The sequence below is a fragment of the Phalacrocorax aristotelis genome, chromosome 3, assembly GCF_949628215.1.
Source record: "Phalacrocorax aristotelis chromosome 3, bGulAri2.1, whole genome shotgun sequence".
NCBI classification, from domain to species: Eukaryota; Metazoa; Chordata; class Aves; order Suliformes; family Phalacrocoracidae; genus Phalacrocorax; species Phalacrocorax aristotelis.
The window spans coordinates 122514616-122529467 of record NC_134278.1 but is presented as its reverse complement, the minus strand read 5'-3'; the positions used below and the strand labels follow the sequence as shown (position 1 = coordinate 122529467).

General features: G+C 35.7%; 1 protein-coding gene across 1 annotated transcript in view; it reads left to right on the top strand.

Annotated features, from left to right (window-relative positions):
• Nucleotides 1-14852, top strand: part of FMN2 (formin 2) — a 159550-nt gene that overhangs the window by 94588 nt on the left and 50110 nt on the right. The window contains exons 9-13 of the mRNA XM_075089405.1: nt 2120-2211; nt 2358-2487; nt 3447-3593; nt 5461-5520; nt 5702-5822. Coding sequence (XP_074945506.1) covers nt 2120-2211; nt 2358-2487; nt 3447-3593; nt 5461-5520; nt 5702-5822 — 550 coding nt within the window. The remainder of the gene's footprint in view (nt 1-2119; nt 2212-2357; nt 2488-3446; nt 3594-5460; nt 5521-5701; nt 5823-14852) is intronic.

Genomic DNA, 14852 nt, shown 5'->3' with positions numbered 1-14852 from the left:
ACTGGTAAATTAGTCTTAACGTAGCCTTTGTTAACTGAGAAGGGGATGATAAAAGATGCACGGATAGATCAAGGAAGGATCAAGCAATTCAAGGGAAGTGATTATTCTCCTCTTCTCAACACTGGTGAGACCACATCTATGGTGCTGTGTCCAGTTCTGGCCTCCCCAGTGCAGGACACGTGGACATATTGGAGTGAGTCTAGTGAAGGGCCATGACGATGATTAAAGGCTTGGAGAATGTATCGTACAAGGAGAAGCTGAGAGAGCTGGGGTTGCTCAGCCTGGAGAAGAGAAGTCTCAGGGGGATCTTATCAGTATGTACAAATACCTGACTGGGAAGCGGGGAATAAAGAACACAGAGCTAGACTCAGTGATGCCTAGTGTAAAGACAAGAAGTAGTGGGCTTCTTGAAATTGATATACTGGAAATCCCATTTAAAAATAGAAACACCTTTTTTTTCACTGCAAGGGTGTCCAAACACTTAACAGGCTGCCTAGAGAGGTTGTGAGGTCTCCATCCTTGGAGATGAGCAAAACCTGACTGAGCAACTTGCTCTAGCTGCCTCTGCTTTGTTCCAGAGGGTTCGACTAGATGATCTCCAGAGGTCCCTTCAAGCCTCAACTATTCTATTAATCTGTGATACAGGTACTACCACCATTATAATTTCTTAGTGTTGAGAACAAAGTTTATTGCTCAGACAAAAAAAAAACCACAAAAAACCAAAAAATATCTGCAATATTTCCTATTGGAGTATTCAATAGATAAGATGAGACTACTTCAGAGAAGATGACTTTTGAAGAACATCCACAGAAATGCTGGCTAAATATTAGGATGTGTAGTATTCAAGACAGATGGCCTTGCAGTCATTTCCAGACTTCTTGAAGTAATCAGAGAAACTCTGAAGTGTTTTTGCTCTGAGTGACTCTTCAATCTCTTCATCTTTCAGTTTCATGTCAGTATTTTCTCCCTCTTCACATGAAAAGAAGTTCAACAACCTCAGAAGAACTTTCCAAACCTGACTCTCTGGTTTCAGATTGCTGATGGAGCTGTGGCAGTATGATCTGAGATAGTTCCATAACTTTTTCGCTAACCGTGCAAAAGCATGCAAGAAAGAATGCAGATGTAGCCTATCTTTTGCTTTGCCGTTATTTAAGTAGTTAAAATACAATTTGCCACTGTTGTCTTCAAGCTCTGTGGTGGAGGAAGTTAAAAAACCTGTGTAATGTTTTCTTAAATGAATAAAGGTAGATATATTTACTTCTTTTTTTTACTCTTGCACAGATTCATGTTTTGAATCTATTTTGAAAACCACCATGGATGTCAAAAGAAGGGTCAGAAGGAGAAATTTCCATTCCACTTTTATCTCTTTCCATGCCATTCTATTTTCTAGTACACAATTGGAAAAAATAATTTCACTGTAGCATGGAGCACAGAAAGAAGTGAGGCTCTGTTTCTTTTGGTTGGAATATTGAAGAAAAGACCGCACAATGTGCCACAGGGTTCTCCAAGAAACTAGGCGGTTTACATGTAATTGTTTTGGCTTATTGAGATAAAAATGGTTATCATTTACTCCAAAGAGGTATGCAGTAGTTCTCATGTCTTATGGTATATATGACAGTTCCGTTATAAATCAACTATCTTTTGTTGTTCCATAATGTTGTCCAAATACCAAATAAAATCTAAATTACAGTAAACAATACAAAACTATTTTCATTTAGTTTAAAAGTATCTATATTATTTAAATATATATTAAAAGATTGGATTGCATTCAAATGCAACCCAACAGATTTGGAAAGAGAAATACAACTCAAGAAGAGGTTCTTTGATCCAAAGGCTTTATAAACAGCCAAAGGAAAGGGATCGGGAATGAAGATTGTCTCAGTGCATGGTTGAATGGATAAATCTTTTGCAGATTATTAGTAGTCAATAATATTATTTGGAAGATGTTCTGTTTTCCATCAGATGTACTTATACTTAAAATCACTCTATGGACTAAGTAGTTTTACCATAAGCAGATGCTGGAAGGAAAAGAAAAATCTATGAACATGATTTATTTTAAGGGCATCTTTCTCTGTGTTGTTTGATTAGGTTTTTAATTAATTTGTTTCCTTTATTCCAGAGAGCACAATCAGATGAATTGGAAAAAATAGAAAAGCATAGCAAGGCGTCCAAGGAAAAAGAAAATGCCAAGTCTTTGGATAAACCAGAACAGTAAGAACATACTTTTCAAAGAACACTTTTGCTCGCTTCAGAAAACTTTCCCTGCTGCAGTAAACTATCTAGAGATTTTATAAAAGAAAAAAAAAACTGTACCTACTGACAGTTATTCATATAATTTTCTTTAATCACTCTTACAGGTTCCTCTATGAACTCTCACTAATTCCCAACTTTTCAGAACGTGTGTTTTGCATCCTGTTCCAATCAACATTTTCAGAAAGCATTTGTTCAATCCGTCGCAAACTTGAATTGTTACAGAAACTGTGTGAGGTAGGTTGTGCTCTGTGAAACGGTAGAGCTAAATTTCTGATATTTAATCTTGTTAAGTTGTACTCATATTTCAAAAGTTTTCGCTTTATTTACTTTAAGTACTCATTAAATCTGAAGGATAGCAGAATAGAACCTTTTATGATAGTACTTCAACATCAAAGTGAATTTTAAGATTAGCTTTTGGTACTGAACTGTATCATGTTTTTGCCATCAGCGTATATCAGTCTTTGGAAAATAGCATACCTTCTCCTTTTGTTAAAGCAAAATCTTTCCTCTTCATAGTGTCACTCCTTTCCAAATGAATGACAGTTCAGTCCACCCTGTGTTTGCTTGGATTTTGGAAGTGTGCAACTTAGTAATATCTCCGATATCTAAAATCAGTTAGCGCTAGAAATGTTGTCTCTAGCTAGAAGAGATTACTGGAATTCTGTGGTCTCATGCAAAAGAAATACATGTCTTTAAGATGCAGGTTTCATCAGTATTTTCATAATTGACAACTACTTGAAATATTTTGTTTAATTATTTTATCATGTAATAGATAATGAATGTATTTTTTATTTGAATAATTTATTGTTTTAATTGCTCTGGGTGGGGTTTTTATGTACTTCTTGCAGAATTCTCTCCTAAATTAACTATACCGCTCACACTGTCAACATCAATCAAGGAGTTACTATTTTGTTTTTCTCAACAGGTCATCTTTGATAATATTGTATATGTGATTTTCTTTTGGTTTTTTTTCTTAAGTATCCATTTTAGAGATAACATTCTCAATTCACAACAGGTTACATATTGATATTATTCTGCTTCTACATATTGCAGTAGAGGGTTGTTAACTCTCTATATTCAAGCCTTTATTATTTCTAAATACAGTATCAACAAATCTGCTTGTCAGGAATACTGTTCACCATAGATATTATTGTGAGTTTGAACAGAGAATTGTTTCTCTTCCTGTTTTGTAGACATTGAAAAATGGGTCAGGAGTTATGCAGGTCCTGGGTTTGGTTCTTGCCTTTGGAAATTACATGAATGGTGGAAACAGGACACGAGGACAGGCTGATGGGTTTGGACTAGATATCCTGCCAAAACTGAAAGATGTCAAGAGCAGTGTAAGTGTTTCTAGACTTCCTGTTGGCCTGAGAGCATTAAATTCACAGAAAATAACTTTATCTCCATTTCCGAGTAAATGGTGTGAAACTTATGAAGGCATGTCAGAGGGTATTCTTTTGTTGCTATACTTAGCTGATCACATATCTAGAGTTGGATGTATTTCTGTAGAAATATGAGAGCAAACCATCTATTTTCATTACTGTACAAAGAAAAATACATTAAATTATGTCTTAGTAATATGATATATATTTGATTCACTGCACTGCATAGTTCCAACTTCTCCTGAATTCAGAAACAACACTATGATTGTTACACTTAAAAAGTTTATTACAGAAGTGGAAACAGTTGTAGAAGAAAAGTTAACTGTGATTTGATGCTGATTCAAAATATTTGTGGAAAAAGAAATAGTCACTCCTGAAAATGATTGAATAGGCATCCTGAGCATTCGGGATGACCCAAAATTAATCCTTTATATACCTCATGATTACAGAGCGTGCATTTCACATTGGACCATGGAACTACTAGACTAAAGAGTAATCACAGCAAGTACTTGTTGATTTAAGATTTGTCTGGTATAGTCACCTGAGTAAGGAGAATAACAAGTAGTCTTTGTTTCTTCCTCGGTGCTAAACTGGAGCTTGTGTGTTACCAGCACTTTTTTGGCTTTTGTTACTCAGATTGGAGTTGTATTCAAATACCTGCTTTTGTTTACAAGGAAACAGTAATATTTGAGTCTCTATGGCTATGATGAAAAGACTCATCTGGATGTGGGCGGTGGTATGAGAAAGGTTATAGCAATAATTCTTGAGACTTTAAATTGGACCCTACATCTGTCTAGTGAGTCATTGTCAAGATCTGCTATTCTGAAAGTGTCAGAAAAAGAAGAGTTTGTTTCCCTGCCTGGTCACTCACTAAATATACATGCTGTAGCTGCTGGGTTAGGTAATGTGAGCAGTGTTGTTTACCCTGAGTTGAGAGACCATGTCAGCCATTTACTTTTAAAGGGGTGGAGGAACTTCATTCTGGCACGCTGGTTTCTTTGGTAAGCCAAGGGAGTGATGATGTGAATGAAGCCTTAGTGTGATGTGTTTAGGGCAGCTTACTTTCTGAACCTTCCGTCTGACTCTCAATACATTACTAGATTTAGAACTTGGCTCCATAGAACATTTAGGCATACTAAATTTGGTTTGGTGACTCAGGTCTTTAGTAAGTAATTTACTGGAAATATTATGACCACTAACCTCGCAATTCCAAGATACATCTTCAGTTTACTTGCTACTGATCAGTCAGACAAGTTCTAACAAAATAGATTCCTGAAACTTATCTGAAAATGTAATTCTGTCAAAAAATCCTCTTCAAATCACAGATTTTCTAATGAAGTTTCATTACAGAGATTACAGAGGCGAAATAATAAGAAAGTTCCCCCAAAGAACCAAATTTTCATTTAGAAAAAATAACATTCTTTGTTTAATTTAACTTTGCTTTGGCTATAGTTATAGACTAATAAAAAGATCTGAATGTTGCAAAAGAATTTACATACATTAACCCAGAGAAAATTTCTCTTTTCTGTCTTGGGAAATTTCAATATGTAAGGGTTCCATTTAGTCAGGTAAATTTCAAAAATCAGGAGTGGCCTACACAAGTGTTATCTTTCTATTATTTTCTTTAATGATTAAATGGTATTACAGGGTGTTTTGTTGGTTTGGTTTTTTCTTTTTTTTTTTTTTTTTAAGTGAAGGTACCGGATCAGCAAAGTACTCTTCTGTACTTGACACTAAATAATTCATTTACTTGAATTATCATTCCTGATTTTGTTTTTTTCAGTGAGTTTCAGTAACACAACAAATTTTATTTTCTCCTATACAGGACAACAGCAGAAGTCTTCTGTCTTACATTGTCTCATACTACTTGCGTAATTTTGATGAGGTGCGTGAGAATTAATTTTATTCTTCTAAATTCGAGTTTGAAAAATCAACTTACTAAATTATCTTTTCTGCTGGCTGAGATGAGGAAATGTGCGCAAATATTTTTTGTGCTTTCGGTAATATATTTTAGTATATACAAAAGTAACGAGCACTATGTAACTGTTCATTTGTGTTCTTGACAGGATGCTGGAAAAGAACAATGCATCTTTCCTCTTCCAGACCCACAAGATCTCTTCCAGGCTTCGCAAATGAAATTTGAAGATTTTCAGAAAGATCTTCGCAAAATGAAGAAAGATTTGCGAGGTACTGAACCTAGATTAAGTGCTAACTATATGTTACCAACATATCTCTGCTGTTACTGTTTGTATAATTTTGAGACATTATAGTATAAAAATAGTTGCGTATTTTTGACTCCTCAATTACTGTTTTGTTTCCTTAATTTGCCTTTTCATGACCATTTGAGCAATAACTCATAATTTTCTGTAGATAACCTGGAAGAGGATACTGTAATAAACAACATGAAACCAGTTAGGTTAAATCTTTTATTTCCAAACCAAACAAAAAAATAATTTAATGTTGGGTGGGGTTTTTTTCCCAAACAGATTTCAACAAGTCTTTCACCATAAAGAGAGTTGCAAAGTGTTAGACCATGTCCATGACAAAAAAGGTTGATAATCAGGTCCAAATACTATCTAGCAGATAAAATAATATATATAACATGTTGTTAAAGAAATATGAAATAACCCGACTTTACTTAAAAATAGTATGCAAATGAAGTGGTTGGGTTTTTTTTGCCTGCTTGTGGAATGATTTCTTTAAATGAACTCAACAAGCCTAAAGTAAGATGTATTTGCTAGAGTTTAATAAAGAGCATGTGTCACATATAATACATTTCTTAATAACATTGGGAACTAAGTACTAAGTTAAGCAAGAGTAGTTTGCACAAATGATGGCTAATATCTATGATCTTCAATATTTTTGCTAAAGTCTCTGCTAGACTAGCTATTATGTACCATTATGCTGAATCCTGGAGAGAAGGATTCAAATCAAGGGGTGAAATGATCATTATATTTCTGTTGCGTTGCTGATTTTGACTGTCATGCATCTATAGACCAAAGAATGGCTTAGTAAACCATTAGTCCCTGAAAAACCTAGAATGGAAGGTTCTCTGTTAAAACAAAAGCATAACACAGTTACCAAATTATATCTGACCTTCCCTTCTTGGCCCATTAACCTTTCTGTCTGGATGTTTTAAAATCAATTTTAAATATTTAAAGGTAATATTTAAAGTTGTATCAAGGTCACTTAGTATGATACTGAGGAGCAAACTGCAGCGCCATCCATTTGCTGCCCTAGAAAATCTACGGGGCAAAATCCCACATTTCAGATGTGAAAATTTGTTTCTATACTACTCACAACTTCCAGATAATCTGAGGGCTGATCACAAGCTTGCTCATAGAGCAGAAAGATGCTTAGGTCTGATTGAAAAAAGATACTTGAATTCAGGCTCATGTTTATGAACATCCATGGGGGCAGATGTTATTCCTCGCAAGTTCACCAAAAATGTTTTTATACAGATGAAAGGTTAAATATTTTTAGATCAAGGTTGAAATTTGCACACAGGCATAAATCTCTTATGGAATAAATCTACACTGTGCTGTGATCAAAGCAGGGGTTCTGTAAAAATGGAAATTACACGCTTTGCTCTGCTATCAGACTGCAGTTGAATTCTTTCTGTGCTTCCAATCCAGCCCTTAGGCTGGAGTCTCTGTTGTCAGTCTGTTTTGTAGTTAATGAAACTGCAGAATAACTGCAGAAACCATCACTCTTTCCCTATTCTCTTCGGTACAAAATTTTTTTGGGGACACCATTGTCCCCCTTCTGCATCCTCTCCTGGATATGAAGCGACAATTTCAATGCTAGTTTGCAATCTCATTTGTGACTTCTTATCAGCCCTGAGTGATGCAAAAATCTTTGTGTTGGCTCTCTTTTCCGAAGAAAAGTGTCACCCTAAATTACAAATAATTTCTGTTAAAAAACCTTATGACTGCAGAAAACAGTCCCTGCAAATTCTGGGTATTCCAATAGTTTAGTAGTTGTAATACTTTCAGTGAGATGGAATAGCCAAGTTTAATAACAGACTTTTTAAAATAGCATACAAGTTTTAGCTGAATGGGTAAAATTACTTCAAAGTGGTTTTTCTCTGCATTTAGTTTAAGTACACTACCAGATTTGCTAATGCGCATCTGGAGCCTTATAAGTTACTAGAGCTGGCAAGTGCCTCATTAAATGACTGAGCAGGAAGAAGGGTGTAAGATGCTGAGCAAGTTCTAACAAAATCCTAAATATTATCCTCTCCTTTTGAAGTTAGTGAGAGTAAATGACTATTGAGTATTCCTGGGAAATACTGACTTTAAAGCCATAGAAATAGACGCTCATGAATGAATTCCAGTTTTATACTGAGATGCAGACTGTAACTTTGGACCTATTTTCATCAGTAATTAGGTGGAAGATTTCATGAGAGGATTTTACCATTTATAGAGGGTGGGCGCGCTTGCTTTGTTTTTTATCACTGAAAAACTGAAAATTGCACATAACATTGACGCAGGCACTATCGCCAGTTTAAGGGTATTCTGTCTCCCTTAGTTTCAAATACCCTGAAAACCATACACAGTGAGATCACGCTTAGTACAATGGGGGAAGGGGGTATAGGTTCTCCCAGCAACAAAAGCTTCTGAAAAAAAACTTTCCACGATCATTATTCAAAGGTAAACCTCATCCCAGTAGGATCCTTTCACAAAATTATGGGGCCACTTAAAAAACAACAAAAACCCACAAAGTAGAGGAAGGTTATTGTTTTTAAAAAAAAAAAAAAGTTTTGTAACCGTAACAATAGCAGTTCATTTTAGCAGTGCTGTATTTTTCCATCTAAATATGTCAGTAACATACACAGAGAAGTGCAGTTATAAATAATCTTTATGGTTCTGTAAAATAATTTTGTTGTCATGCTCTTCCACAGTTCTGAGCTTCGGCTTAAGTTTGTATTAAAGGAGTTGTTATGCTGTTTGCTTAAAAAGAAAAAGCGTTCATGTTGTTCAAAATTGTACGCTTTCTTCCCTTTTGACTGTGGAGTCTTTTGTCCATGTTTAAGTTTTCATGAACCATATGCCTTGCAGTTTGTGAATGTTAGGAAAGAAAGTCTCTTCTAAGATTTCAGATTAAAAGTGTAAGTCCAAAAGACTTTCAGAAAGCATGCTATGTGCCTCTTCCAAGATTAATAAGACACAAATTCACTTTTTTTTTCTTAAATTGGGAAAAAAACCCATCCCCTAAGATTATAGTGGAAGCTACACTAACCATGTAATATTGAACTTGCAAATGGTTCAGTTTTGGTTTTGTTTTTGAAAAAAAAAAAAAAAAGACCCTAGGGATAACCTTTATATAGAGATGACTTTTTTTAAAAGATACAAGACCAAAGAACAGGTAGATCCTTTTACTAACAAACCCAGTGAGTTTGGCTCCATCTGTTGCTCCCAGATTTCACAGCTCTCCAGGATTCTCACTTGAGCCTTTTTGACTTCAATGACATATAGTTTGTTAAGCAACTTGATCTGCTTTTGATCTCTCCTGGCTGTCAGCAACGTTCCTTGATGCAGTCATGCCAAGCTATGACTTCTGTTCCTATGTCATTCCACAGAAGAAACTTTAGCACTTGCCACATGACTTAAATCAACTCACCATGTAAAGAAAATTGGGCATCCAGGGTCACAAGAGCAGTGCGTGACTCTCGCTGATTAGGAACTGTGTTGTATATCTATTATTATCAGTATATTTTTCTAGACACTTCAGCATGCGAGAGGTGGGGCAGAAGGATGTGGAAAACATATATTGAATCAATTAATGTTTTAATCCTCTCTGCTCTGACACTCTCTGGAGGTACAACAGTGGTTTAGGAAAATATTGGATTTGCGACCCATGAAATTCTTCAAGATATATTTAGTTTAGGAAAGAACCAGGACACTAAAATGGCAGTGAGAGTTACAGTATTTATGAAGCCCTTATGGCAGTTAAAACTGTTCAGAAGCTGTTCTTTGGCTAGACATTAACATCTTAGCTTTACAATAGTAAGTTTATTCCTGCAAATCAAAAACTAATTCATCAGTTCTCACTTATTGCAAAACTTTCACTGAAGCTCAGCTACAAGGGAACTAGAAACAATGTCAGGGAGAAAATAAATCTGACTAGTAGAATTTTGAAGAGATTAATAAGACTGTATGATGTAGACTGCTGTAAAATCGAGTTGAAGTCAATATTTGTTTAGATGTTATAATGTTGTCATATTTAATGCCTTTGAAAACTGATTCCAAGTAATAATTATGATAATTACGTATTATATTTGTAGAGATGCCTTTTCCTACTGTGAGTGTTTACAACACATTGAAAAGTCTCCATTGGTAAGAAGCTAGGCTGTGTGGCTCAGTATTTCTCTCTGATTTGGAATAAATGTGACTGAGAATGTTTATAAAGTGTTAAGCATTTGCAGAACACTTTGTATTTTAAAAAGTATGTTCCAAGAAAAGCCCCACAGTAACTTGGAGAAAAACATGTTTCCTGTTTTTTCTGTGCTTCTTACAGTCACCTAAAATTATCTGTTCAGCTTGGATCTGCTAGTTGTAGAGCTGGTATGTGCTCTTGGGTTTAACACCTGCTGTGTAAATCAGGCTATTGGAAGTACCAATAGAATGTAGTAAGTCTTTTAAAGTTGCATTTGGGGTGGTGTCAGTGTGGGCCTGGGAGAGGTGGGGTAGTAGCAGGCGTGTTATGCTTTGGCCCCTTATAATTTCTTCTTCATGTAGTTATAACTATTTAGCTTTTGACAAATCATTCCGCTTACCTCGGGGATGGTCAGCCCTAACACCTCCGAAGAGGCCTCAACCCTTGGAGTGCGGTCGAGCTGTAGTTTGAGATGGAATTTTCCTCTTTGTAGCCAACTCTGTGTCTGGGGTGCATGGATTACTTTGCAGAATAAGATTGTATCCACTCTTAGTTCTTTCATAGGTAATATTAATGTTTGCAGGCTAAAATAAAAAAACTGCACCATTCTGTTTGGACACATACCCTCTCTCTCATGCACACATATCCTCATATCTTTTCGTATTCACAAGATGCTCTGTTTCCATCACAGTTCTGACTATGGGGCTAAGACTGGCAACATTTCAATGCCACTGCTTGATCAGGAACAGGAGTGGTATTAATTTCAACTCCAATTAACGAAGTTAAGCAGTCTAAGCCGTTTAGGGTCCCACTACAGATGATAGAAACGGAGGGGTTGCTCTCCTAAGATTGAGTGCTAAGGGAAGGTCTTGAGTCTAGTTGGGTGACCTGTTTTTTAAACAGCTAACGTTTGATGAAATGAAGTCCATCCTAAGACATTTCCCAAAACACTGATTTTTTTTTTGTGTGTGTGTGCTTCTATGCTGGTATTCCAAGGTGTTTCAGGAGAACAAGGCAGGGAGCTGGAGGACAGAGAACCGAAACAGGAAAAATTGTATTCTTGGAGAGTCTGAATTCACTGCTGCATCAAAAACTTTCTGTTTTCAGATACTTGGAAGTGTTTGTTATTCTCTAACAATAGTTTTTATATAAATGGGAAAGAAGATTTTGCACAATTAAAAAATAGATCTTTCATTGTTCTTGTATGATCCATAGATCATATTCTGATGAAAAGACGCCTTCAGTCTCTTATAATAAAAAGCCAAATCTCTCAAGGTAGTTATTAACAAAATAGTATAGCAACATTAGCTCTTTGTGTCAATTTTAGTTTTCTGTACAGTCTACCTTTACAGAAACAGCTATTGTTTTAACCAAATTAAATTTTTACTTTTGTCTACTCATTAACAGCTGTGCATCCACAAATTCTAGCTGTTTGTTCAGCTATCACTGAAAGGGTTAATTACTGCAGCTATGCAGCATGCAGACTCCTAAACCTAAAACAGATGTAAACTAAAGCCAGGCTTTCAGTCAACCTGTGAGTCATATTTTACTGTCCTTAAAACTCCAAACAAGGAGCTGTCTATGGAAGCCCTTGAAGACTCAGCAGTTCTTAGTCTAAGTCTTTACAATTCCAAAAAAAATAAATAAAAGAAAATTAAGAGCTCTTTCTCTACTTGTGGCCGAGTTCATCAGAGTTTGTCTTTTGATGAGGCCAGTGTTGTTTCCTTTAGGTAGAGTCTAAGCTTTCTCTTAAAGTCACAGGTTGCAGTTGTAAGGAATGCAGAAAGCACCGAGGAAGTTGTGGAAACAGTGGTTATGCTGTTATATGCTTTTCAGGCAAGTAGGACATAGGCGCGTCTCCTGTGGGAGTCTGAGTACTCAGAACCTCTGAAAATTAAGGACATAATATCAAAACTTCCTTAAAGACTTAAAAACAAATAGTCTATCAAACCTCAATGCAACTTGTGCTCTCAAGTACCTTAAACAGTCTTGAAAATCCAGCTATATACTATAGGACTTCTATAGATAAGTATGAGGTTATCAGAAGTGGTTAACCCAAACAGCCTGCTAATGGAGCTGTTAATTACTTGTCCAAGATAATTCACAGTTCTGCTTGCTTTCTTATTGGGTTTTCTGGTGAGTTGGGTTTTGTGGTGGTGGTGGTGGTTTTGGGTTTTCTTTTTGCTTTTTGTTTTTGTTTTTATGTTTGGAGGGTGTTGAAAGAAAAATCATGCTGCCCGTTATTATCCTGACCAAAGACAATACAGTAAGCCTGAGAAGCAGCTGATCATTTGCTCACACATTTTGTTCAAAAAGACATATTTTAGGATTAGAAGAGGTTTGTGCTTCCAAGGGCTAAAACTTAGTATCCAACAGAACTAGATGGAAGACATGCATTAAAAAGATATTCTGAACCTTGAAAACAGGTTTTTCTTTTTAAAATAGTAAAGCAACTGTTTTTGATAATGAGATTGGGTGCATTTTAGATCACTTACCAAAATTGTATACTGAAAGTTTTAGTGCAAGGCACAGAATGTTTTGTGACTCTTCCTTTTCTGTAAAGATATCTCTTAATCAATATTGGCTATTGTGAAACTTTATATAGTTTTAGTATATTGACCTAAAATACTAATAAAAAAAATAGGATGAGCAAGCTAACACAGTAGCTTTAAAAATGTCAATTAACTGTACGTTAGCATATAAATAGAGTGTGATATGAGAGTCTTGAGATACTGGATACAGCTGGAATAGCTATATTTTTTAAATTGCTAAACTGGTTTTGAGCGCAGATTTTTCATATTAATTTCCAGATCTCATACAATCCTCTGCAGCATATGATGTAAGAGAATAGATGAAATTAGATGGCTATTGGTCTTTTCCATTGTTGAGATATTGCTTATATGTTAAAACTGATTTAAAAGGATGGAGAAGAGGTGTCTCTGCCCATTTTTCTCTGCCCAAAATTCTGCTTAGGATTTGAGATCTTTGGAAGGTATAAGATCAATGCATGAGGACTGCGTATTCATGACTAGAGGGAACTGAGGCCTTCACCTTGCTGCAGAGCAATACAAAGTTGTTTTTATCTTTCTTTATTCCTGCCTGGGCAATTCCATGTTGTGAGATAAGCTTCGACCTACTGCTTTGTGAGTGCCGATGTGACTCTCATTTGTGGAGCCTTGAATACCTTTCAGTTCTTTCATTATAAGAAATTGTTAAATCTGTTTAAAGTAAACTGAGCTTAGGAACATGCTAGCTTTGTCTAAGTTTTTCAGTTGTCTATACATCTCCCAGGATGAGAGAATAACTGAACCTGTGAGAACAGGGATGATAACAGCAAGTTTTGAGTCTGTTATCAAAAAAGAGACAAGCTTTTATTTCAGACAAAACTTTTACAAACTCGTCACAGCAGATCCCCTTTGCCAACCTATTCCTTTGATATCTGGGATGTTTAGCTGGGCTGTTTCATGGAGGGAAATTTGTTTGAGTATGAATCTGAGGAAAAAAAATTCAAATATAGAAGACTGGTGTTGTCACATACTTTTATGTTTCACTTCCGCATTGCTTAGAAGTTATTAAATACTCTTCTGACACAAACATTTTTACAGCTTCTTATTCCTTCACTTGGGCAGAAATACTGGTGACTCGCTAGTGTTTTGTGTTCCTTTCACATGATCAGCACTTTAATTTCTTCAGTTACAGTGAGGAATAACAATATCCTATCCAAATAGTGGGGTTTTATACTCTGGTGACAAATTACACAACATGATGAATGAGTGCTATATCCAACAGGAGACACCATAATTCCAGCCTTATGCTCTGGAGAACTATGAAACTTAGGAAGAGCTTACAAGCCTGTTAATTCTTTAATGAAGAAAGCATCCAGTGAACTAGTTTGTTTTAAGCATCATAATACAGATGTTAGTATGGAAATAATGACAGAATTTGCCTTATTTTTAAAGGTTGGATCCTACATTTGATATCTGTGTGTTCTATATGCTTCTCTAAAGCATGAAAAAAAGATTTTTTTCTTGTGTTTTCTTTTGGATTTTAAATTACTTAGACATTGTTTGCAGTTCAGGAATAGGGTCAGAAATACATCTGAACTGTTATTCTTCTGAACATCACTGATTTTAGCCTTTTAACAGGAGGAGGGGGAAAACAAACAAAAAAAACTCTGCCAAAAACTGGAGAAGCAAAGCTATCATTAGCTGCACTCTGTTTTCCTCCATGCCACATACATGCACAAACAAATCAACCGTGGAAGAGCTTCCAGTATCTGAATGTTTAAAGAACAGACACTTCATTCTGAAAACAGTACATGTTTTTCTTTTCCATAGCAAGCTGAATATGAAGGATAGTATCTCCCTGCATTTCCTTGTAGACTTTGAAAAGGGACTGCTTCAGGCTATTGGCAGGGGTATACGCTAAGATTTTTGGTGGGTATATATCTTCATAAGATCTATACTTCTCTCAAATCAGCTGAGAGATACAGAGTTCGTGAGCTGCAGACATTAATTCAAGAGAGTATAATGCTGTACTTCTGTGAAGAATATGTAATCCATATTCTGGAAAAAGGTAGGGAATTTTGGTGATGTTAAATGTTATGCTAGGTTCTATAGCATCTTTCAACTCTGCCACATATTTCTCAATAGGAGAAAATAATAAACTCTATATGTCAACATCAGAATGTCTTCCTTTGCAGAATAGTTCATAGCTTCTTCAGTTTTTTATCTCCTATGCTGTAAGAAAATTCATGGTCATTTGGAGCCCCTCCCCTATTTCAGATGTGTTGACTAACATTTATTTAAAAATTACAGGCTTGTCCATGTGACTATATTT